The sequence below is a fragment of the Eubalaena glacialis genome, chromosome 2 (genome assembly GCF_028564815.1).
Source record: "Eubalaena glacialis isolate mEubGla1 chromosome 2, mEubGla1.1.hap2.+ XY, whole genome shotgun sequence".
NCBI classification, from domain to species: Eukaryota; Metazoa; Chordata; class Mammalia; order Artiodactyla; family Balaenidae; genus Eubalaena; species Eubalaena glacialis.
Window position 1 is genome coordinate 171876227 of NC_083717.1, and position 26856 is coordinate 171903082.

At 41.6% G+C, this 26856-nt stretch overlaps 1 protein-coding gene across 9 annotated transcripts in view; it reads left to right on the top strand.

Moving 5' to 3' along the window:
- The window catches only part of NRXN3 (neurexin 3), a 1616108-nt gene that overhangs the window by 1026332 nt on the left and 562920 nt on the right, over window positions 1–26856 (top strand). For 4 of the 9 annotated variants that reach the window (XM_061182768.1, XM_061182769.1, XM_061182770.1 and 1 more), the window contains exon 1: window positions 11977–12235. The exons of the other annotated variants lie outside the window; for them this stretch is intronic. In XM_061182768.1, coding sequence (XP_061038751.1) covers window positions 11977–12235 — 259 coding nt within the window. Of the gene's footprint in view, window positions 1–11976; window positions 12236–26856 lie in introns of those variants that run through there. 9 annotated transcript variants of the gene reach the window in all.

Sequence of the window (26856 nt, forward strand, 5' to 3'; positions counted from 1 at the left end):
CCATGGAACATACATTTTAGTGGGGGTTTTGATCATGGATTTGTCATTTTTTTCAGTCTATCAATATGTGTTTTATATATTTTTAGGCTATGTTATTAGGTACATACAGATTCAGGACTGTTATATCCCCTGGGTTAATGGTTTTTCTCAGGACACAATGATAACATTTTTGGTGATAATGTCTATTTTGTCTGACAGTAATATTTCTGAATCTGTTTCCTTTTGGTTAACATTTGCCAAGTACATTTGTTAGAATATTGATTTGAGGGTATGGTAATTATGCTTCTCTAGGTCATACATAGCCACAGGTTACTTTTTTCTTGTTTCTCGGTCATGCTGCCTTGGGCCACTTACCAGTTTAGGCTTTTCTGTGTGAGATAAAGGAACCTTCTGTGTTGTTTAAACATAGTTATGTGGTCTCAGTTAAAAACTGACAAATCAATGTCCTAATTAATATATCTGGCAAATGTCAACCAAAAGAAAACAGATATAATGTCCTCATTCACATGGTGAAGTTGGCTTATCTCCACATCTGCATTCCAGAAAAGGGACAAAGAGGAAGAAGAAAGCACTTAGAAAGCAAGTGTCATTCTCTTAAGATGTGAGTTGGAAGTTGCATACATTACTTGTGTAGCATTCAGCAACAGAAGAGTAAATTAATTTAGACCATAGATTCAGTGCATAGGTGACTTGGGTTCAAATCCTGGCTCTACCATCTACTAGCTATGGCAAGTGACAATGTGTACCTCCTTTCCCCAGTTATAAAATAGGGACAATAATAATACCTAGTTTATAAGCATTAAGAAAATGTTGATTATTATTCTTGTTTTGAAGCCACCACAAACAAGTTGTTGATAGTGGTGGTAGTGATAGTTACACAATGCTTACTTAAATTTAGACCTATCATACCAGTTCCTTTTACCCATCATTTCCTTTTGAATGTCACTCCCTTTCTCTGGGATTATTTTCTTTATACTGAAGTATGTCCTTTAGTGGTTATGCTGGTGATCATCTGTGAGTGGTAAGCTTTCTCAAACTTCCTTCATCTGAAAATGTCTTAGGTTTGCCTCCACTCTTAAACGATCTGCCTAGTTAAATAAATCTAGATTGAAAGGCATTTTTCTTTCAACACAGAGCTATTATATTCATTGTCTTGTGAGCTTTACTTAAAAGTCATATGTTGATTTTAAGATTTTTATCTTAGTTTTGGTGTTTTTGGTTTCATGATGATGAACTAAGGTGTGGCTATTTCTCTCTCTCTCTTTTTTTTTTTTTTTTCCCCCTGCTTAGGATCCTTTAATATAAGAATTCACATTACTTAAATATAAAAAAATTCCAAATTGTTATCATTTTGAATATTACCCTTTGCCCCATTTTGTCTACCCTCTTCTTCTAGAAATCTTGATAGATGTATGTTGAACTTTTCATTTGATTTTTCATAATTCTTACCCTCTTTTGTATTATCTAAATCTTTTTCCCTCTGTGTTACATTTTAGGAAGTTTCTTTAGTTCTTTCTTCTAGTTCATTAATTCTCTCTTCGACTACATTTACGTAATCTATCCACTGACTTTTTTAAAAAAATTTCATTGACTGTGTTGCATTTACAAATGATTTTAGCTCTTTCTTAAGTATGCTCATTATCACATTCTTTTTTTTTTCTCCTCTATGGTTTCTATAATTTCTTTATTTAGTCATTTCAACCATTTTGGGGGACAATTTCTTTCAGATTGTTCTGTTATCTCACGTTCCTGGGTTTCTTATTCTCCCACTCTTGTGTCTATTAACTGTCTCTCATGGTGGATAATCTTCTTACTGGATAATTATTTTTCTTATAATCTTATTTTATGTTGATGTTGCTGTAGGAGCCATGCATGCTACAGTCTATAGAGTAATATTCTAGAGGAATATTTCAGCTTCTTCTGACACTGAAATGGTGTGTGTTATTAAACAAGTCATTCTCTGTCTAAGTATCTCAGTTTCTCTAACTTTGTTAAGTGTCTTCTGGATACCTTTCTTTTTCTTGTCCAAACCAGTTATTGAGGAGGAATGGCCTTGTCTTGGTTAGAGAGAGAAGAGTAGTTTTTCTTTTTGTTCAGGATTTTTAAGACACATGTCTTTATTTAAGGGAATTCAGTTTTATTTATGTTCAGTCCACCAGGATTCCCTGCTGGGAGATAAAGGACAATAGGGCAAGCAAGTCAGCATACTTTTCCCATAGCAATGAGCTCTTCGCCAATGAAAAATGTCCTCTTAGATCACAGGAACAGCAGCTGTGTAGGTGTTGCTAGTGGGGGGAGAAAAAAAACCACAGTAATCTTTGGTGTTTAAAATAGAAACATAAAATTGTTAATTTGTCTAAAGACAACTTGTACTGCATGCAATAATGAAAAATGAAGTTTTAGTGCAACAATACTAGATTCATTTTACAGAAGTCTAAAATTTCTCACCTCATTGTGTGAGGTTTTAATAAACACCAGTGTGCTATGATTTTTGTAGCACGAAGGAATTGGTTTTAAGCCTCAAAATAAAGCCAAGAGAATACATTTAAGTAAATGCAGAGGTTAGGGGCAAATATAAATTTTAAAAGAAATTTTCATTGGTATTATATATAAATTTGAAAAGAAACTTAGAGGTTATATACTCCATCTTCTCATTTACTGCAAGACAGCAACTTCAGTGTCCCTAAAAGGCATCTACTGCTTGAACATTTCCTGTGATGGAGAGCCCACTGCCTTGCAAGGCATCCCTTCCAATTTTGTAATGGCTCCAAATGTTGAAAAGTTCTTGCTTATAATGAGATGCTTGCATATTTTGGAGATATATATATCCTATGTATGTATGTAAGTATGTATGTATCTATATCTATCTATCTATGAAATGTTCTCTCCTATAGTAATTAAATGTATGTCAGTACTGTTTCACAAACGTCTGTTGAATGTCTTATACTGTCCTGGTATTGTGATAAGTTTGAGATAGGGAATATTGTGATCTCCATTTTACTGATGAAAAAACAGGCTTTCAGAGGATAGGCAACTTGCCCAAGGTCACACAGCTATTAAATAATGGAGCAGGGATTTGAAAATAAGCTATCTGGCCCTAGAACTTAAGCTGTTTGACTCTAGGATGAGGTCCCAGCTCCCTACATGATTTCGTCTGTATATCATGTAGGGGACCCAGATATAAACCCAACTGATAATAATAGAATGTGACAAATGTTAACAGAAGATAGGAAAGAACAACGAATTCTGCTTTTTCAGATTGGAAATGGTAGATTTTGAAGACATAGGTATCATCAATGACAAAATATTGTTTTCTTAAATGCTGTTTCATCTATTTTAAGAACAGCCTGTTTCTCTTACTGTGACATAAACTTACATCTCAATATTCCCCTGTCCTCACCATCAGTTTTGGAAAGGGCTAAATCCTTAGTGCTACTGAGAAATGCCCTTATTACTCACCTTGCAGACATTTTTGGAACTGCTTAGATAACACTTCGTACCTTCTGTTTGGGGAATATTCATCTCATTCCCCAACCCCCCACCAAGATTTCTCTGTTAAGTGGGTTTAAGACTACATCATATGAAAGAGAAAATGAAAATGGCCAGTTATTTTAAATCTGTGCCTCTGTCTTAGAATATATACTCTGCATGGAGTTGTGAGTGAGATAGACACTTGAATGAGATGGATGTTTGAACTATGATGTTCCTAGAATTAAATGATAGTTTATGAATTGGATCCAATGGGTATTTTAGTATCTGACAAGTAATTGTGTGGAAGAAATTGAACAAAGGAAAACTCCTGGCTATGCTACAACTGTAACTTTTTATTTATATGGTGTTTATTTGACATCTCTGAATAGGGGAACCCTGTCATTTGAGATAAAAAACCTAGTTGCCAACATGTGAGTTTCTTCTCCTCTCCTCTCCCTCCCCTTCCCCCCTTTCCTTTTCTTCCCTTGCTTCCTTTCTCTTCCTTTCCTTTCCTTTCCTTTCCTTTTGTTGCCTTTCCTTATCCCATGAAACACCTGTGCTTTTTTTTTTTTTTTGAAATAAAAAGTTGTCCCCATTGAGATTTTCAGGATTTAGCAAAATCTAAACGACAAGTGAAAGCTAAGCTTAAAGCTTTCCTCCACTGGGAAGCCCTCTGTGGCTGATTCTACCCCACATTGATAATCTCCTTACTTTACATTTCTGCTTCTCTGCCTATTTGAAATCATTCAAGTCCAGGTTCATGGTAATAGTTAACCTGAACGTTTACAATATTCTTTTCAAATACATCTTCTCATTTAACCCTCAAAACAATCCTGTGAGTTTTGAATTATTCATGTTTATACTATTGAGGAAATAGGCTCAGTGAGTTTAAAGTGACTTGCTCGAGGTCACAGGGCCAAGTAGTAGATCAGGTTTTGAACTCTAGTCCTTCGACATTAGGGTCACTTGTCACCTTGTGTATGAATCCCTCCTCATAGTCCTTTTGCTCCCTCCAGTGGATTAATTCCATTCTCTATTCTTCTGTATACTTTGTTTATACTTTTATTCTAATAGCACGTTGTATTTGGGAAGCTGAATATATGGATGGAATTTATGGTTTATTTTATTTGTTTTTGATGGCTTTTTCCTGCTAGATTATAAACTTCTTAAGCCCTTAAATCTTTTCTTTTTCATGCCGGAGTCCCCTGGAAGTCCACCACTTCACCTGGTGCCTTGCCCATGGTTAGCATAAATGGAATGTTCATGAAATAGATGAATTGATGCAGCAAAATAATTGTTTCTTTCTATACTAAGTAGAACCTAGTTCAGAGGTACATTCTCAGTAACTTAAAAAAAAATTTATTGAATTCTAATGAAATACCAAATAAATCCAGTGGAAATTATTAAAAGATTTAGAAGCCATGCTTTTTAGGGGGAAGGCTAAATAATTGGAATTTATTGTTTATTTAAGGAAAGAGGGTGAGAAAATAAAGAGATGGGAAAGAGAAGTAGCCAGAGAGCCCTTCCAGATCCCAAAGCAGACTGAGATTGTGTGAGTTCCACCCTCTGCTGGAAAATGATTAGCTATGAAACAGGGCTGGGTTCTGGTAGTCCAGATTATCTGGTTCTGGGGCCATGGTGAGCTTTATTGTTTTGGAGTTGGCTTGAAGGATATTTGTGAGAAGGATGTGATTAAGCTGCTCCCCATTCTGCAAAATAAGGGCAAAGAGAATCCAATGAGTCGGGTAACACACGGGAGTGACTTTCCATTCTATGTTTGGGAATTGCAAGGGGAGCTTTTTGTTTATTCAGTCCTCTTGAGATTTGTCAACAAGAAGAGAAAACCATAAGCAGAGATAAATTTCAAGGAGTCCTCTGGAGAAAAAGACAGTTATTTTCATTACTCACATTTATTGACCATTTACTGTGTGCCAGGCACTGTTTATACACAGTTTACAGATGATACCTTTCTAAATCCTCACAACAAACCTTTTGGATAGATAGTATGATTATTCCCATTTTTCAGATGGAGAGGCTGTGATACAGAGGGGCTAAGGATCTTGCCAACATTTTTCACAGCTGCTAACAAGCAAAATCAGGATTTGAACCTAGGCAGTCAAGCACCAGAGCCCCAAATCGAAATCTGTACGCACTCTCAAAGTCTCTTCTAAATTTTTGATTTGATGATTTTTTTTATAAACATACAAATGATATTATTACTTCTGTTATTATAGAACAATCATTCACATTGTTTGAGTCATTAAAACTGGATAAAGATTTACATGATCTCTGATAGCCAGTGTAAGCTTAGAGAAGACTAACAGGGGTTTAAATGTCCAAATCTCTCTATGAAGAAGTAATTGAATCCTGTCCTTGACTAAAAGTAACATTTGTTTCCATGGTAAAATAATTTCACTTGGATTGCAAACGAAGGTGGCTAAGGTTTACACAGGAATATTTCATATTTTTTTCTTTTCCTTGAAGAAATGTGTGAGATTCTAACAAAGCAGATATCCCAGTGCCATTGATCAAGAGACTGGGAAAATTTCCTAGGGTGATTTTTCTCAACATCCAAACTCCTGATATCCCCATTTCAGCCACAAGGAGGATAAGAAAACAACTATGGATGTTTATATGAAGGATAAGTTAAAGGAACAGCAGCCATATATATAGTCTCTAAACTATAAAATTATAAAACAATGCCATTGTCTTTGTTTTTTTAATCAAATACATGTAGGAGTGATACTTAAAAGGATAAAGCTTCTATTTTATACTCCCAAATGTAAAGTATCATCAAAATCTGCCTTTTTGCAGGATGGCTTTCTTAAATAAATGAGCAGGAGGATGAATTATGTGGCTATAAATAAACCTACTGACATATAATAAAGCAAAGTTCGACTGTTTTATGGAACCCTTGGATATATTTATAGCCATGTTAACAGTCACCTGTATTTTTTCAGGACTTTTATTTCATTTCACATTATGAGAGTTTAGTCGTTTTTGTTTTTATTTTCCCTCCTCCCTAAACTTACTTTTTGGAACTCTGTTTCAAGAGAAAAAGTAAGGATTTCTACTCTTTATATTTGGGGAGAAAAGGGCCCTCACTGGAGTATAGGGCTCACACAGAAACAGACTGCTCCAGTGTTTGCTGTGTCTGTGCAGTCAGATTAGCTGTACTTGCGACAAACAACCGGATGGGTGTCTCCTGCCAGCAGCGAAGTGGAAAGTCAGAGTCTGTGCAAGTGAGAGAAGGCACATGCAGAGACAAAATGTATTGTGAGAGACTGACAGGGCAGCGCCACATTAGATTCCTGGCACCTGACACGATTAAGTACTATCGTGAGGCTTATTTTAGGAGCCAGAAGATTCGCCAGACTACTTTATAGCTGAGGTACCCACCAAAGGAAGACAGAGAGTGTCAGATGGGTCAGGATTCTCGTACCTTACCTTGAGACAGTCTTTTTCGGGGAGGGGAGAAGCAGGGAGATTAAAACAAGGGGAAGAAATCTATAATGCCAAATTCTGCAGATTGAAATAATAGAGAAACCAAGCTATTAACTAGGCAAATCCAGCCACAGGCTTCTTTTTTTTTGAAACTGCATTCCATTCAGAAACTTAAGGTTCCAAAAAGTCTGGTTAGGATGCCATGGGGGTTTATCCAAGTGGAGCTAAGCGTGGTTGTTCCTGTGAAATTATTTATACTTTTCAACTTTAAATCTGTGGTGAGCATAACGTTTCTAAATCTATTTCTCTTCCTTTCTATCTTAAAAGTAGACTCTCGTCTTCATCCTGGAGCTCATTGCTAAGTGTTCTCATTCAAAGGGCCCACTAGAAAGGACAACTCAGGAGGAAAGAGGGGAGCTTTTGGTGGTAGTCTAGGTGATGACAAATCCTTCAGCTGGAACTATAGATGCGGGCTGTGTCTAGGAGTTATCTCTGGAGCTAAAAACCTAAGAAAAAATACTTAATATATCAGCCTAATATAAACTCTAACAGACCTGAGAATGATGGGAATTAGAAAAGAAGTCTAAGTAGGAATGTGTTGACTAGAGGAAGAGAGAGGAGGGATAGAAAACAAATGAAAAAAAAAATTCAATAATGTGTTAAATTGGAGGACATTCATTTTATCAGGATAATTGTGGATTATTTCTTTAAAGTTGAAGAAGTAAAATAAACCAGTCTTGCATTTGTCCTCTGATAAGTCTTCTCAGTATTTAACTCAGTCCCCAAATGGAATCAGCCTTACTGGAATTCATAGATACTTCTTTTGACATTTTGCAAAAAGTAAATAAATAATTATAAGCATGACAGGTAAAATGAATAGTTCCAGCTGTGATGCATCAGCAGCATTTCCAGATTTTGTACTGCAATAAGGCTTTATTTTTCACTTTGTTGCCTAGCAGAGAATTGATTGGAAGGTACATCTAAGCTTCCCATCCTTCCTTGGGATGAAGGAGAAAAAAAAAGTCTCCAACACTCAGTGCCAATTTAGAAAAGAAGAAAAACGTTAAGTGGAGAGGTGGTCAACTCATCACCTCTGGAAATGTGTGTCGCTGGGGATCAGTGTCACTAAAGCCAGCTAAATATGTCAGTGGAATGAATGCTATATAAAAATCTGAGTATGAGGTTGGCAATTGATTCACTGGATTCATTAATTCAGCAAATATTTACTGAGCTTCTACTATGTGCTACCCACTCTTCCACACACAGAAGATATAGGGAGACCAAGACAAAGTTTCAGCTTTCAGGGAACTTACAGTCTTTTTAAGGAGATAGATAGACTATGAACAATTATAGATAAAATAATTTCAGAAAGTGGAGAGTGCTTCAAAGGAAATAGAACAAGGTAATGGGATAAAGTGCCTTTCAGGGTGGTGGCGGCTAACTTTAGATGAGGGCCAGAGAGGGCCTCTGAGGAGGTGACATCTACAATGAACCAATCACATGAAAATCTTAGAAAAAGTGTTCCAGAGAAGAGGGGACAGCAAGTATAAAGGCCTTGAGTTGGGAAACAACTTGGCACATTCAAAGAGCAAAAAGTGGGTCTGGGAGACTGGAAGGTGGTGAGTAAGGGGTCATCTGGCAGAAGATGGAGTTGGAGAATTAGGTATAAGCCAGGTCATCTAGGTCTCTTTAAGGCCATGTTACAGAGTTAGACTAAGTCCAAAGTGCAGTGGGACTCCATCTGGAGGACAAAATCAAGGAGTGGTTGGATTGAATGGGAATGGTTTTTTTTTTGAAGATTTAATTTTATTTATTTTTGGCTGCGTTGGGTCTTCATTGCTGCGCGCAGGGTTTCTCTAGTTGCGGCGAGCCGGGGCTACTCTTTGTTGTGGTGTGCGGGCTTCTCCTTGCGGTGGCTTCTCTTGTTGCAGAGCCTGGGCTCTAGGCATGCCGGCTTCAGTAGTTGTGGTACATGGGCTCAGTAGTGGTGGCTCGTGGGCTCTAGAGCGCCGGCTCAGTAGTTGTGGTGCACAGGCTTAGTTGCTCCACGGTATGTGGGATCTTCCTGGACCAGGGATCGAACCCATGTCCCCTGCCTTGGCAGGTGGATTCTTACCACCAAGGAAGTCCCTTGAATGGGAATTATCATCTGCCTTAAGGGTGGATGCTTAGGATATTAATATTTTTTTTTCTCTCTTTTGTCCTAATAGTAGCCTGAGACCCTAAACATGTACTTAACCTTCTTGGAGCTTTAGCTTATTTTTCTATTAGACAAAAAGTACCGCCACTCTTTGTCTGGTGCTATGCCAGATGCTGTGTATACATTATCTCATTTAATACTCCCAAGAACCTCATAAAGGGAGGAAATTATTCCCATTTTACAGAGGAGGAAACAGGTTTAAATTGAGTCTCCATAAATCACCCCTCTCTCTTATTGTGCTGTTCCTGGGTACATGTTGCTAGTTTAAAACATCGTGTTTGTGGGCCACCACCCAAAGGCATGAAAGATCATGAATGAGGGCTATCCCATTGGAGGCTGTGGATCTTGAATCACCCTTACAGCTAAGAGCCAGAACAGCTGGGATGACCGTGCACGATTTACCATGGGCAGCAGGGATCCTTAGGAGAACAACAATTTCATAACCAAAGTACCAAGTCACCATCATAAATTCTGAAATGAACTTGATACTTGAGCTTGAAGACAAATCATTCATAGGTTTGGTATCTTTATGTTAGAGACAGATAATGCTAACTTCTTCAACGTCTCCTCGAGGTGCCCCAAGAATGAATAGGACTGTCTTAATCCCTTATTCTCAGTCAGGGGGGTTGAAATGTTTATTGAGAGCAGAAGTATAATAGGTGCTATAAACTCCTTTTTAAAAAAGGAATGCCCCTTAATTGCAATATATATATATATAGAGAGAGAGAGAGAGAGAGACACGATTTAACCAGCAAATGTCATGATATGATTTAACCAGCAAGTATTATTCCCTCACGTATCCTCCTCCATCTCCACCTGCCCCCCCCCCCAAAAATATATATAGTGTGCTTTTGTAACCAAGGTGAGGGGGAAGGAAGGAGTCAGAGCCAGCAAGCCCCCAGAGTCTAGGAGGCTGTTGGGTTTCTGTATCCTGCTGAACAGCATAGTTAGGAGAAGTTGGGCGGGGGAGAGAGGGGGCGTAGAATGGAGGCTGCCTCATCCAGAATGTTACCATTCCCTGGCAGAGCCCTGGGTCAGCTTCCTCCTGGAGTAACAGATGGCCACAACAGGTGCGCCAAGCTTCTTCCTGCCACTCCCGCTCTCCCCTGCAGGTTCAGCCTGGATGTAAAAGCCACACTCTCTTTAGTGCCCAGAGTCCTGGAGGCCCGAAGGCTTCACCCACCTGGGGCAGCACCTCTAAGGCCAGTCCAGGACAGGCCAGCAGATGCAGCCCTCACGTCTCCTGAAGTTCTCTGACCAGGTCAGCCAGCACGGGCGCTAACCCCTGGGTCCTGAATTCCAAGAGCATCCCGTTTACCAGGGATGGAAGGGCCTCCAGCCATCAAACCTCTCACCCTCCGGAGTTCCCGGTCCACCTCTCTGCCTTCCCCTTTGAGAACCAAGACGCGTTCCCGCCATTCGCCCCTCGGGTGGGCCCTGGGCATCTGAACCCCCAGAGAGGCACACCCGGGAGAGTGGCCGCGCGGTGCTGACCACCAGCTCAGGGGGAGCACCTGCGGCACCACCGTGTGCAGACGTCCCGGCGCTTCTGCTACTCAAGGGGGTTATTTTTATTTCTATCTGGGACTACTTTAGCCTTAGCCGCCGCCTGCCGTTTTTCTTCCCCAGTTGCCCGAGTTTGGCTTACTGCGCCTGGGAGAGAAAGGACAGGATGATCAAAAGGCGCAGGGTCCGTCTGTCCGCCTCACACAGGCGCGCGCGCGTGCTCATTCCCCTGGAAAGGAGCGGGGTGTGCGGGAGGCTCACGCGGGTGTAGACGAGCGAGCGAGCGTGTACTTGAATGGGGAGGGCAGGGATTCCGGGTCGCTCGGGCCCCTCCTTCCTCGGAGCCAGCCAGCCCCTCGGCAGAGCGCTCGGGCGGCACTGATTTGCTCTCGGGAGTGCGCTATTTGCATATGACTTGCCCATTTGTGAATTTGGCTCCCCAACTCCTCGCTTCACTTCACCTGTACCTCCCAGTTCCGCGCACTTTGCAGGCGCCCGCCCCCCTCTTGGCCACCTCTGCCGCCTGCCGGGCACCTCCTCTCGCGCCTTCCCTGCTCGCCCACCCACCTCTCCGCGCCCCGTGCCACGTTGGTTTGGGTGGCTGCTCTGCGCCGGGTTCCTTCTCTTCTTCTCTCTCTCCGGTCCTTCTTGTTCTCTTCCTCCGGCTGCCGCTGCTGCTTTTCATCCAGTTGGGAAACCCAGGACGCAGGCGGCTGCTCCGTGGAGCTCTTCCAGAAAGCGCAGGGCTAACAGCCTCCGTGCCCTTACACCGAGACTGCGAGGAACCCGCGAAGAACTCTCCCACCTGCAGCCCCCCTTTGCCTGGCAGTTCTGCATTGCATCGCATGGGAGTGGAAAACGAAAAAAAAAAAATGTTCAAACTGCTTGGATGTTGGGATAAACTAACCTGAACCTACTTGGGTCTCCTGCTGCCTCCTCCTCTTCCTTCGTTTCCACCTTTCCTCTGTGTGGCTTCCCGGAGTGTGCCGTTAAGTCATCCGGCCTGAGGTGCCCAGAGATCAGGAGCTGCGCCTGGCCTCCCCTGACATGTGTGGCATCCCGGGGCTCCCTAGGAGGGCTGCTATACCTGGGTGGACTTTGACATCCTAAATTTCAGCTCCAGGAAAGGGGAGCTTTTGCCTTATATCCTTTTATTTTTTAAGTAGTAGTTGTTTTTTTTGTTTGTTTTTTTTGTTTTTTCATCATCTGTCTTGAAAACGCTTATGCCTTCCCTCTTTCCAAAATTTGGGCAAGTCTTTCTCCTGCTATGATGGGCCCCTGGGCATCATGAACTTCATTATTGCTCACTGGCTGGAATTCAAACTGCCCATCTGTGGTGGTCCTGTGTGTTGACCATGCACCTGAGAATCCACGCGAGACGGAGCCCTCCTCGCCGGCCGGCCTGGACGCTTGGGATCTGGTCCCTCTTCTGGGGATGTATCATCAGCTCTGTGTGGAGTTCCTCTAATGTAGGCTCCTCCTCCTCCTCCTCCTCCTCCTCTTCTTCCTCGCCGGGGTCTCACTCTCAGCACGAGCACCATTTCCATGGCAGCAAGCATCACTCAGTGCCTATTTCTATCTATCGCTCCCCTGTTTCCCTTCGAGGAGGGCACGGTGGGTCTCTCTGCTCTTTATCCTTTTAATGGGGCATAGCAACTCCTTAACCCACTTGCCTTTCAGGTAATGTTAAGGGCGGGAAGAGAATTTTAAAAATTGAATCTAAAATAATGAAAAGCATCGCATGTGCATGAGGGAAGAAAATGTCCAGTTTCTCCCTAAAAGGCTAGAGTTTTCTGCCCCAGTCTCCCCATATTCTCTAATGGGTCCTCCTCTCCTTGGCTCCCTTATTCATAGCTTCACAAGCACCACATTCTCCCCTTTGCAACCTTCTGCCTCCTTCACCCCCCATGATGGCAGACAACTTAGTCAGATAAGTCCCCAGTGCTGCACTTTTGAGAATTCATTCATTCACCTTGCTTTCACCCTTCTTCTCTCTGATCTTGTTTGAGAGCTAGTCGTGGGAAAATAGCAGACAGCAGGAATCCTTAGGTCTTCAGCCTGAAGTTGATTAAACTGCTATAAAGTGGCCTGTGTGGTAAAGGTCGGGGGGGTGGGGGAAAGTAGCTGAGTGTAATCTTTAATAACCAGTGGTCATTATTGTTCATTTGGGCCGCTTTATGTTTGTCCACATGTCAGAAGGAGAGAGCAGCTATCATGAAAACTGTGCACCTAATATTGCTAACTACCCAAGAGGAAGCAATGTATAAGATAAGGCGAAGTCCATTTACAATTTAACCAAGTGTAAATTATTGCCACTTCAGTTCCACCATTTATGGAAATGTTATTTCAATTAAAGGTAGCACGGGTGGGCTTGTTCACACAATATAAGTACAATATGTTTTGCTCTAAATGACCCTCCTTGCATAGCGATTGAAGGAAGACATCTATGGCTCTTAAAATTATATTCAGCTTTGAGCAGGCTGCCTCTGAAAGGGTGATGTCTGCCACCGAGGTAGGCTCCTGCTGTAGTAAACTGTTCTGAAGAAGGGAGCTTCGTTATTTGTTTACTATGCACTCCACCCTGATGGTGAGGAGAATGGGGATCACAGAACCCAACTGCAGGAGCAGCCCTCTGGGGGCCAGCGAGAGCAAACCACACTAGAGGTCCCCTGCCCTAGCTTGTATTTTGAAGGCCTATAACATACAGACCGCATTCGGAATGTCAGTTCTTCCCACTGCCCCCTAGCCCTGGGTTTCTGCTCTGTGCTCTCTGTAGTGTTAAGTGGAAGCACATTGAGAAAATGCCAGCACGTACTCTGGCTCTTTCTGACTGTCTCTTTACATTTTATTTGATGGAGTTGTCAAGCAGCTCAGAGCTTGTAAGGTGGGTGGAGGCGGGTGGTGGGAAGGAGGGAATGCTTGATCTTGATCTGGTTGTTATATTCTCTGTGACTCCTGCTAGGTCGGGTGTAAGCTTTCAAAAAAACAAAAACAAAAAAAACACCCTAGGAGAGGAAAGAACCACAACCACCAAAAATGCAAAAGCAATTTCATGGAAATAGAAACTGTTAGCTCCTAAGGAGGAGAGGGACTGGGAGTGGGGGTGGGATTGTAAAGAGTGGGAAAGAAAAAGAGGGGAGTGGGAGACGGAGGAAGCCAGACACACTATTCCTAATAGCCGTAATTACACACAGAAACGCTCAGCGATAATTAGCTAAGTTTTGCTAATTAGTGTAAATGATCAGCAGGGAGATGAAGATTATGTATTAGTTAGAGGTTATAGGCTGGCAAGGTCTCCATGTTTTCTGTTCGGGATGTGAACAGTTAAAAGCAGCTACTAGTTAAGTGATGGAATTTGCAATACTTACCGGGGATTCCTAGGTCTGTCAATCTCTTTCTTTCTCTCTGGCACTTGCTCTCTCTCTCTGTCTCTCTCTGTCTCTCTCTGTCTCTCTCTCTCTCTGTCTCTCTCTCTCTCTCTCTCTCAGCTAAAGGGGCAAAAGGGGTTGAGCCAGCACAGGTTAAAAACAACTCTTCTCTGTTCATTTCTTCATCGATCAGTTGCTCAGTACCCTCTAAATCTTAACTGGTTCCGTCCTCTTTCACATTAACCTACATCTGATAAGATTCAGTACGATGGAAAAGGAGAACAAAGTAAATAAATGACTAGAGACCCTAGAAAAGGCCCTCAGATGCACAGAGCTGAGAATGCAGTGAACTTCAGGATCTGGCATGACTGAGACAAGAAAGCTCATGAAATCAACTTTTCAGTATCCTCTTTCAATCCTGAAGTCCCATCCCACTGATCTGGGCTTAGAGACTGAATGCATCTATATTAAGCAGGCTCCTTGCATATTTAATTAATGTTTTTGAGCCTGAAATCAAGAGAAGCAGCAAGCAACAAGATACCCCAAACTCTGGCTTCAATCCCTTATCTAAGCTGTGCCCTTTTCTCCCTGAAAGGACCAGGAGACCCCTCGGTGCTTCGTTAATGCTCCTCTAATTCTTACTTAGAGTACACTTGCTTTTCCCTAGTCCAAGACAAAGGCTTAGCTAACAGCAATTGTTTTAAAAAATCTTTTAGATGGAGGTGGTAGGAGGCATAACACCATGAGACTAATGGTTGTTACTAATAGTTTTCTGCCAACCCTATTCCAGAGTTAAAAGGAGCAGTCTGTACTGTCTGTGAGGAAGTAGATGCCCTTCATTCTGGTATAAAATGAAAACTAGAGCCTTGAGTTCAAGAACCTTCTCTGGACTCAAGAGAGATTTTTTCCTTTGCTTGTTTTTTCTACCCTTGTTCACTTTGCGCATTTCCTGAGAAGCCAGAGGTCCTCAGAGCTGCCCCGTTAATGAGTTTTTGCCACCCCTCCTTCTAAAACATCCTGCCCTATAGTGAGACTCACACTAAAACAGATGGAAGAAAGAGAAATTCTCCAAACAGCTGTTCTTCTACCCATGCTTGGTTCTGATCTTTAAAAAATTGATTATGTATAGATTTGCCTAAAATCTTGATCCCAGGGCAGCCTAGAGCAGGCTGAGCTCCTTTATAAGTTGGGGAGACTAAGGCCACACCTGCCCGGGGTATCCAAAATAGTCTCAGGTTAAGGTTGTGTCTTCAGATACAATTAACTCTCTTCTCAATTGGAGTCTAGTAATCTTTTCCCCATTGGTCAGTCCCTTCCTTCAGGCTCCCTGCTTTCTTTCATGCTCTCTTCTATTGAACTAACATTTATTGGGTATTTACTATGTGCCAGGCTGTGTGTAACCTGCTAAGGATAGAAAACTAAATAAGACATTGTATTGTTCAGCACAGGATAATTTCAGAAGTATTTGGATCATCTATGAAAGATAAGTGCTTTTAAAAATTTTAAAAATTTGAGGGATGGGACGAGGATCCAGATACCCAACCAAATTAATTAATATAAAATCTAAATATCCCTTGTGAAATGCAGATTCACATTGTTCTGTTATTCAAAATAACCCTACAGGTATTTTTCATCCTCAACTTTATTTTCATACTTATATATCATGCTTATTGAAGCTCCTGGATAATTTAGTGGTATGGGACATATAAATACTAAAATACATTTGTTTACCAACCTTCAGTTTCATAGGAGAGTTTCGTATATTTGCTTTCCTCTCTCCCACCTTTAAGAAATCCAATGCACATCTACTTAAAAATATTTTAATACTTATAGTTTAGAAAAAGTTTTCTCTACAGAGCCTAGGTTTAGTATGTTCCTTATATTTTATTTTCCATAAAATAGCAGACCTTCCTGTCTCTTTAGGCGTTTGGGGGTACCTAGTTGAAAACCTAAAACTCAATTTTACAAGGGAATATACCACAATGTATTTAGAGGAAAGTCTCTTGCTCAGAAACCTGTGTGTGTGTGTGTATGTGTGTGTGTGTGTGCGTGTGTAGGTGGGACAACATAAATCCTCTGAGTCATCTTAGCAAAGACGGCGGTGGTAGTCCCCCTTGTGGCCCATGAGCCTGGAGTCTTTCTTTAAGAAATTATGCTTCTCATTCATTGTCACAGAGACCCACCTCTGAAGTTTTTCCAGCCACGGGGCTTGTTTTGCTCTGATCTATTGAGCACTTTCTTTTGCTCAGCCAGCTGCTTTCTAGCCACTTTCTCTCTCCCTTCCTTCTTGGGATTCAGATTGCTGAATAATTCAGAGTGTTGGTTGACAGATAAAATGATAAGATTTATATGTCTTTGGCCTTGGTGATGAATTAATTAAATTGGTTTCTTTTTCTCTGTCTCCTCTAGTTGCATTGTTTGGCTTCTCTAAAATTTGCTGGCAAGTGGTGGGTCTGGAGATTAACTTGTTCTTGAAAGGCCACCGTAGGAAGATTATACTATCCCAGTGTAAATTTCTTCAGGACTTTCAACATGGATCATTGTGCGGGGGTTGGTGGTTGGAGGTGAGGCCTGCCATATCACAGGGAGAAGAGATGAGAGAATTGGAACAATTCCTTTCAGGACAAACATAACAAAACAAAACCCTTCACCAAACTGGCTGATGGCTGGAATTTAGTAGTAAGACCTTTATTGTTTTATTGTCTGATTTTTAATCTGGAAGACATAACATATTTTATTTTACATTTTAATGAATGAATTTATCAGATCTCAGAAAGCTTACTTTGCTAGGACTCTATGTGATCTGGGAGGGAGGCAGATCTCTCAAGATAAAACTTGAACTTAATCATAGTTCCCTTCCTGGTATTAGTTTGTTAGGGCTGCCATTAAAATAAAAAAAAAAACAAAAACAAAAAACAGACTGGATAGCTTCAACAACAGAAATTTATTTTCTCACAGATCTGGAGGCTAGAAGTCCAAGATCACAGTGGTGGCAGATTTGGTTTCTTCTGAGTCCTCTCTCCTTGGCTTGCAGGTGGCCACCTTCTTGCTGTGTCTTCAAGGGGTCTTTCCTCTGTGTTCATGCATCCCCAATGTTTCCTTGTATGTTGGAATTTCCTCTTCCAATAAGGACACTGGTCAGATTGGATTAAGTTTCACTCAAAGGTCCCATTTTAACCTAATCACCTCTTTAAAGGCCCTATCTCCAAATATAGTTATATTCTGAAGTTCTGGGGGTCTAGGCTGCAACACATGAATTTTGTGGGCACACAGTTCAGCCCATAACACTCCTCCTCCTCCTCCCCCAGGACCCAGTCATTGTAAAGTAAAAATGTACTGTTCAGTGCATCTCTGTTGAACTCAAACTTTCACTGTGGGAAAATAAAACCTTCCATGACAGTGGCAGCAGTTTACAAAATTGATAAGATGGGGCCTCCTCAGGAAAAATCCTATTTACATATATGGAGAAAACAACACCAGTAACTGTAGTTAAAATTTGTGTTTGCTTTCCTCTCGGTTTATCTCTTGTGACTGAGTCTCTACCTTGATGTGCACACAGGCTAATTCTGTCTGACTACAGCCCCGTGCTCTGCAGACAAACTCTAATACCCACACTCTATGGCTCTCTATTGAGACCGGCTGCCATTCCAGGCCTGGCGTCCCTGCTCTACCAGGGACTTCCTTTATGAACTACGGTGGCTCACTCTTTTCCTTTCTCAGCACTAGGACGGCATGATTCTCCAATCTGTACGTCTTTAAAGACACCACTGTGTATCTTCAACCTGTCTGAGTTCCACAGGTCTGCCAGTATTTTGTAGGTCTGTTTTCTTGACTATGATAATAACTTATGCCAAAGCCACAGCCACAGCCAGGTTTTCTCTTCTCCCCTCCACCAGAAGCAGCATAATGTACAAGAGGGACACACTGTGATGTTATAAAGCCCACTATCCAACTTCACCACAGTCACGCAGAGACAGAAAGAATGCAGCTTTCATTTAAACACACCTTTTTAATACTAGAAAGGAGCTCTGCATTGTGTTTAAAATGCTCTGCTGTGTTTGGCCATATCAGGGCAGGGGGGCAGAATAGCAACTGAGTTTATACAGAGCAGGTGGTTTATTTCTACTTACGGTTAGAGTTTTGAGAAAGACTTGCTGGGATCATACGCCAACATATAACGCACACCTCCTGTGTACCAGGCACTCTTCCAATGCTTTACATATGTAATTTCATTTCATCCTCACAATCCTTGACCTTAATAAGGTTACCGCCGTTTCATAAATAAAAACAGTGAGACTCAGAGAGCTTAAGTGACTTGATCAAAGTAGGGTAGGGGTAGAGCCAGGCTTCAAACCTGGTTCTGACCACAAAGCTCTTGGTCTTTTTGTTCTCCCTGACAGACCGTCATCTCAAGAAACAGACAACAAACACAGCGAGCTTAGGGATTATCTGATCCTCTGATGTTCCAGATGGCCAAAGTGGGGACTTAGACAAGGGCATCCAATCAGTATCAGAATCAGCTGGGAACCCGGGCAGGATGACGCTACGTCCATCACCCTTTTACTCTACAGCACGAATGCCGACTTCTCATTCCTCCAAGACCTTTTGCTTCAGGTTGATCTCCCCTTAACCGGATTAAGTCCTGTAGGAATGGATTCTGCCAGCATTGGATTTTCCTGGCCTTCTGTGAAATTAATGTTTCATATGTATTCTTCTAGTAGGTGTCTGGCTTTGCGCTAAGAGGTGGGATTCTTGGGTGTTCTGAAGGTCTCCTCAATGGGAGACCCTAGTGTGAGAAAGTGCTCATATTCAGGTTGGCTCCCATGCAGGGAGACATTTCCTGTCCTGGTTGGGCCTCACCGGCCAGAAAGCAGGGGGGAGATGACTTGTGTATTCACCTGTCTCTGTTTCCCATCTGAAGACACAGCCCAGTTGGTGTTCAAAGACACGTTCCCTGCCCCAGTTCCCACCCTTTGCTCACCAGCTGTTGAGTGGCTGTATGAACAGAAAACCTCCAGAAACCTGAAAGGCACCTTTTCTGAGATACTGTCCACACCCTCCCTTTGTTACTGTTTTGAAATATTCCTGTCAGCCACCCCCCACATTAAAACATAATGGTGTATACTCCTGAGTGACTTCTCCCCAAACTATGAATTTCAACTATTTCCCAGGCAGTCTTTCAGAATTTGAATATAATTACATGTTTTGGGTGCAAATTGTGGTTTTTGCTACATAAGAAACTAATGGAAATGATCTGCCTGTTCCTGTAGTTTACAGATGATATGCTTCAGAACCGAGGGTATATACTTAGGCGGCTTTTCTGTGTGGCACATTAAAATGAAAATGAGCTGGGGTGAGCCACCATGCTTGCTAAGCAGTAGAGCAGGTTGACAGAGCAAAGCATTAAACTGAACCGGTGTCAGTGTTTTACTTAACATTTATTTGCTTTGCACCTTTGTCATTTGATGTTGTCAGAGAAGGGAAGGGGGAGGAGATAGGCAGGGTCTGGCTGTCTGCACAGCTCAAACAAGGAGGAAGAAATAATCAGCCCACGACATCCAAGCGAAATGAGCACTTTTTAAAAGTTGAAATTGCCATACAGGGAACTCTTTTTTTATGAAGAGCAGGCAAGACTTGTAAAAGTGCACAGGTGTGTCTGACAGCTTCAGGAACGTGGACCTGGGCAGACACTTGTTTTTGCAGTACGGGTGATGACTACCAAAGAGGAATTAGCTTCCCCAGGTCAAAAATTTTATATGTGCTTCCACTGTCCATTTAATTCCTGGTTTCAAGTCCTAGACTTATCATGAGCAAGTAGGGATAGGCAGCAAAGTCTTTTGGGCTTCTTTATAAGTGATAACTAACAGAATAAAGCCAACTGCTTTGAACCTCTTTTTTTTTAATATAAATTTATTTATTTTTTATTTTATTTTATTTATTTTTGGCTGCATTGGGTCTTCATTGCTGCGCGTGAGCTTTCTCTAGTTGCGGCGAGCGGGGGCTAATCTTCGTTGCAGTGCGTGGGTTTCTCATTGCAGTGGCTTCTCTTTGTTGTGGAGCACGGGCTCTAGGGGCTTCAGTAGTTGTGGCACGCGGGCTTCAGTAGTTGTGGAACGAGGGCTCCAGAGCGCAGGCTCAGTAGTTGTGGCGCACGGGCTTAGTTGCTCCGCAGCATGTGGGATCTTCCCGGATCAGGGCTTGAACCCGTGTCCCCTGCATTGGCAGGTGGATTCTTAACCACTGCACCACCAGGGAAGCCCGAACCTCTGTTTTTAATAAAGGCTGAAAGGCCCTTGTGAACAGTTAGCTCACAGGTAAAACAAAGCAAGACCCTCTTGGATTCTTCGGGTCAATTTTAGCAGCATTCTGATTTTTTTAAAGTTTGAAAAGATGATTAAAGGGTTAAATCTCAGCTACAGGGAAAATTTGGCCTCCTGAATAATTTGGGTGGGAGGAGGGTCCTGTGACTTAGATAGTCAAGGTTTTATTGTATATCTCTTTCCTTGAACCAATTATTATGTATCTCTTGACATGGACCACTATCTCAGCATACTTGGATGGACGTCTTTGGGTGTTCACTTCTGTCAATTCAATCTTCTTAGAAAAAATAAACCCAAGAAAGGAGACCTCTGTGCTTTTACAAGAATGACAATAGTATCTTCTTTACTCATAATAATAATAATATTAGTAATAATAATTCACTTTTTTTAGTTCTTTGAATATACCTGACACTCTCCTAAAGGTCTCACATTTAATTCTCCTGAGATAGGTACAGCTGTTTTTGCATTTGGAAGATGCTGACACTGAGGCAGGGAATGTTTGAGTCACTTGGGCCATGTGGAGGAGATACATAGAGCAAGATATGAGGAAAGTGCAGGGAACTTCCACGCCCTTTCCAGGCTAATCACTCTCCCCAAGTCTCCACGTGTTCCCCAACCCAGAAGCTTTCCCCATCCAGACCCTGTCCTTTAGGGGTCTTTTGGAGGCTTCATTACATAAGCATGATTGATTAACTCATTGGCCATTTGTGACTGATTCAACTTCTAGCCCCTCTACCCTCCCCAGGAGGTTGGGGGCGGGACTGAAAGTCCCAACCTTTAACCACCAGCTTGGCTCCACTGGCAACTAGCCAACCACCCCCACCCTCCCCAATCCTAAGGTGCTTACAGAAAGTCATTTCATTAACATAACAAAAGATATCTTTATCCTCTCATCACTGGAAATTCTGGTAGTTTTGAAAGCTGTGAGCCAGGAACTGTGGATGAAGACTGAATACATATGAAAAGTGTATTTTGGTCATCTGAATGACCAAATATGTATTTCTTATAAATTATAATATTGCAGTCAGGGAATGAACTAAATGCTTTAGCTTACCTCATTTAATCTTTACCAACTATCCTTCAGGGTAGGCACCATTCTTATCATGAATTTACAGGAAAAGAAATTGAGCCTCAGAGAGGTAAGCAATTCACCTCAAGTTCTTCCTCTTGCTAAGCAGTTAACCCCTTGCTTCTACAGTTACCCCTTAGTATCCACGGGGATTGGTTCCAAGACCCCCATGGGTACCAAAATCCGCAGATGCTCAAGTCCCTTAAATAAAGTGGTGTAGTATTAGCATATAACCTTAACCCATACACATCCTCCTGTATACTTTAAATCGTCTCTAGATTACTTATAATACCTAATACAATGTGAATGCTATGCAAATAGTTGCCTGTGCACAGGAAATTCAAGTTTTGCTTTTTTGAAATTCCTGGTATTTTTTCCAAATATTTTCGATTCAATGTCCCTGGACTCTGCAGATATGAATGAGACCCACGGATATGGAGGGGAGGGCTGACTATGTTGAACTTAGGTCAGGTAATCTGCACAAACATAAAACCTGTTCCCTGGTATTGAGAACAACTGATCAGAACACATCCCTATATTCACAAGTCCTATTGTATTATAGGAAATTATGTGTGCTTTCTGAAGCAGCCTTTGGATATTCAGATAAGTTCCAGAGTCAGCTGGTAGGGAATGGTTACGTATTCAATCAAGGATCCAAGAGTGAAGGACCCTCTTTGGTGACTCACCTACCTCATTTTTGATTCACCGTAAGAAACTCATGTATCAGGAAGTTTAGTTTCCAACATATAGGCTTTCTCCTCAAATTATAATTTAAACCACCAAATCTTCCTGGTTTTAGTTCTCTTACCTGCAAAGTGAAAGAATCACAATTAATGATCTTGAAGTAGCCTGCCCTCTTTATCTTAGCAAGTTTGGTATTCATCTTTCTATCGGTGCTAATAGGCACAATTCTGATGATTTCTAAAATACCTTGTCACTCTTATTAGATCACCTTTGAACCTACTTTTATTCTTGACCATTCATACATATGGCAGAAGCTTATTAATTATGAGGGTAAAACTAATGGAATGAATATTTCAAGAGTATCAATGGTTTTCATGTTGGGCGAATACGTGTGTGTGCACGTGCACGTGTGGGTGAATGTGTGAGCTAGAAAAATATAATGTAGCATAAAGGCCTTGATAGCAGCCTCATCAGCTCCTGACCTGGAATGTGAAGATCAGGCATGAGAACTAAGACTGCTGTGCATTATAGACATAAAGATGTTTCAGTACCTATTCCTTATTCTGGTGTCATTTATCAGTGTGTTGTGTCAAGGGGGCTTGCATTAACACACTAATTACAATCTAAGAGGGGCACAGTGTTAATGTGAGATAGGAATGTAAACCTGGGGACTTGGCCCTCTATAGCCAATCCCTGTCTTTCAGGTGATTTATTTATTGGGTTTTATATGCCAGGGGGTCGTTTTATGTGTATGTACTGCTAACCCCATCATCTGTCAGTTATTAGGGATCTACTAGACTAGCTATCATATAAGAACACTCTTTCCGACAGTGTTGAGATAGTGACCCTTTATTTCCATGCACAGGGTAACTTAGAAATAAGCCCACCACCTGAACACTAAGTTTTTCAGGCCCAGGGGTGATGCCCCTAAAAGAATATTCTGATGAAAGGTCTTCATTGGACTGAAAAGCTGCCTTGCATTTGTGGAATTACCAAACGCTGGACTTGGAAGAGGTCTGTAGGGACCTTTTCCAATCAAATTATTTTCATGCAGAGAAAGATTAACAGCCTGGGAGTTTGTTTCCCAAATCACACTTTTCAAGTTAGGGGCAAGTTAAGGCTGAAACACCAGTCCTTTCTGTACTGCACCACGGTGTTAGTATGCAAAAGCAGGTGTCACCTGTTCTGCTGTGGACAAGGAGACTGGGATGGTCTCTGGTACAACTGAAGTAATACATCAGCACAGAAAGGTCAGAGAGCATGAGAGCCAAGTTACTCCAAACACTCAAATTGGTTCCCTTAATTGCTGTCACAGAATGCAGTCCTCTCTCCATCCCAGGCACTGCTCCCTCACTGGGTCCCTGCTTTCTCTCTGCCCCAGCAGCCTGGAAGGGAAACTCAGTGTGCCACAGTTCAATCAAACTGTTTGGTGAGAGCTTTTGAGCCTTATTACATGGAAGGTTTCATCCAGGGAAAGGAAAGAGAAAGGGAGAAATTAAATTGAAGTGTAAATCAGTCAAGAGCTTAGATCCTGCACATCCTTTCTTTTTAATCAAGAGTAAAATGAGAGGAGAGTTTAAAGGCTCATCACAAGACACCATTAACTACCCAAGGAACTCCTGACAGAAGATGGTTTGTCATGAGAAGAAAAGTGTACAATCTATCCAAAAAAGGAAGTATCCAAAAGTTGTTTAGAAGGATGACGCTGAGGAGCAGGATGGTTTGCTTTCCTGTGGCTGCCCAGGCTTCGGTTCCCCTAGCTGGCTGGCACATTTTCTTGCACACATTAGGTGCTCAATACATACTTTACATCAGTGATGTAGTATATTACATAGTGTGTAGCAGATAATTATATATTGTATATGAAAGGGTAATATGTTTTCAATTCATTCAGTTTTAGACACTGCACTGGAAATCAGTATTCAACATTTTGGCCAGTTTTCCCTCGTGGTTGACATAGTTTTGGTATATTTTTCTAAAATTGCTTGATGTTTGCAATTTTACAAATTGTGTTTTACAGTGTTACAGAGAAAATTCAAGATCTTTTTTGATCCTCACCACAGCTCTCTGCAGCAGGAGGACAAGTAGTAGAATTGTTATTTGTCCCATTTTTTTTTATTTTTTAGCTGATGTAATCAAAACTAAAGGAGCATAAATGTCTTGACCAAAGTCATTCAAGTAGTCAGTGACAGAGCAGAAACTGACACCCGGTTCCTGTCCACTGCCCTGCTTTGCATGACTGAGTATCTGGTGTAGAATTTCTGGGCTTTCTGGTAAAAGAAAAAGGAGAGGAGAACAGCAGAGAGAAGAGTGCTCGCAGAAGCACCGTTAGGACAGAAAAGTGTGATACACCTTCATTGGACTTCACGCTTAATTATTAAGTACTTACAATGAGCAGTGCAATGCCCTGGGCTATGCTCTGCAGTGGACAATTGAAACGTGGGGTCTGTACTCAAATACTTACAGTGTGGTTACAAATTCTTTAAAGTACGGAGAGCTATCCTTTCCATCCCCACAGCAATCTCAACCATGTCACCTGGATGGATACTTGTAGCAACCTAATTAACAGACCTTCCTAAGCCTCTGATTGCCCCTTCTCTCTGTGCTCCACCCACCATTGAGCCATCCATCTCAAGTACCAATCTGTTCATGCCATTCTCGCATGGGCTCCTCCCAGGCTACAGGATGAAGTCCAATCAGATCACATCATGCCCTCTGTAACTAGAACAAAAACTAACCCCTTACCTTCGTGATCTTGCCCCTGTTTATCTATGACTTCACTTCCTAACGTGATCTTCATTAGACCTTGGCCTAATTCTCTTTTTTTTAAAAAAATATTTATTTATTTAGGCTGCACTGTGTCTTAGTTGCAGCACACGGGATCTTCGTTGTAGCACGTGGGATCTTTAGTTGTAGCATGCGGACTTCTTAGTTGTGGCATGCGGACTTCTTAGTTGTGGCATGCGGACTTCTTAGTTGCAGCATTGTGCAGACTCTTAGTTGCAGCATGGGGACTTCTTATTTGCGACATGCGTGCGGGATCTAGTTCTCTGACCAGGGCTGGAACCTGGGTCCTCTGCGCTGAGAGCACAGAGTCTTACCCACTGGACCACCAGGGAAGTCCCTTAATTCTTTTTATTTTATTTTTTAAAATTTTTGTTCCTTGAACATGCCAATTTTGTTCCCATCATAGGGCCTTTATATTATCAGTTCCTTCCCTCTGGAACATTTTCGTTTTCATCTGGATTGCCACATGTCCATTTCTTATTATAACATCAGGCTTCGACTTCAGTGTCATCTCCTTAATGGCCCAGTCTAAAAAGCACGCTTTCAAGTTCCTCTCCAGCATAACAGCATGATTTCTTTTTATTATAGCATGGATACCTCCAAGAAAGTTCATGTTGTGTGTATTGCTTCCATCAACCTCTGAGAACAGAGACCTTGTCTACCTTGTTCATGGTTGTGTCTCCAGTGCCTAAAACAGTGACTAGCAAGGAGTGAGTTTCCTTAAACATTTGCTGAACGAGTGGATGGATGGATACCTGACATATATTCCTCTCAGATGTGGCTCCTACCCAGCATTTTAGCCTCAATACTCATTAGGCCTTTTCAGAACTCCATGACTTTAAAGTATGTTCTTCCCTCGATTGGGAATCTCTCCTATTTGGTAGATTTCTCCACACGTTTCACCTGACAATTCACTCTGTAGTAACTAGTCTGCCAAGCATTCCCTACCTCCCATTAGCACAGTGAAGTTCTCAACCTTCTGTGTTTTTCTCTATAACACTTTTCGCATTGAATAATTAAAATTATTAAACATATATTAAGGCTCCAACTACATTCTAGGCACTGTCCTGGGTGCCGGATACTTAAATATGAGTAGGATTCAGGCTCCACAGAAGGTTCATGCCGTGGTAGAGGAGCTCACTCTCATTTTATTAAACATACAATATTGAGTTGCTACCATTTATTGATGGTGATTGTTTTTCTCACTAGATTCTGACTTCTTTAAGGGTGAGGAATGAGTTATTTTGGATGACCAACATAGTTCTTGTTTTATAAAAGGTGCTTGATAATATTCATTAATGGAAGAATCTAGTGAGTGGATTAAAAGGTAAGAACATAAAGTATTGTAATGCATGTAATAGTTTGACAAATGTCATGAAATAGGTAGAAACAGCCATGGGAATTTAGAGGGGAAAATGTCGCAACCCATTAGGGCATTAAAAAGAACCAGGTGGCAGAGGGAAACCTTACGTCATGTTTTGAAGGATGATTCCTATGGGCATGCAGGAGAAAGGGACAAATAGATTTAGGGGAAAAAAAATTAGATGTTCAGGATTCAGTGACCCAGTTTGCTGAAGGGTGAGCATGTAGAGGAACATTGAGAGAAGGGCTGGCAAAGGAGATTGGGGCTCTTTGATGGAGGACATTGAAAAATCATTATCATAACAGTTAACACCCTTGGCATTTATAATTTACAAACCAGTAAGGTGAGCATTATCTGATTTACATCTTTCAATCACCCTGTGATTCTTTTGTCATTATCACCATTTATAAGAGAGGAAGAGGGTCAAGGCTGAGAAGTTGATGCTTAATCCTTATGGGAGGGTACTGTATCTTTTCAAAATGCAAATCTGGTTTTGTAACTCCCTTCCTTTAAAAAAACAAAAGTAAAGAAACGGACAGAACCTCTTTCTTCATGGGCTTCCAGTAGTCCTTCAAATAAAGACAAAACTGTTCAGGGGTGCCTGCCTGGTCTGGCCATCACTGGAGTTTTTAGCCTCATCACCC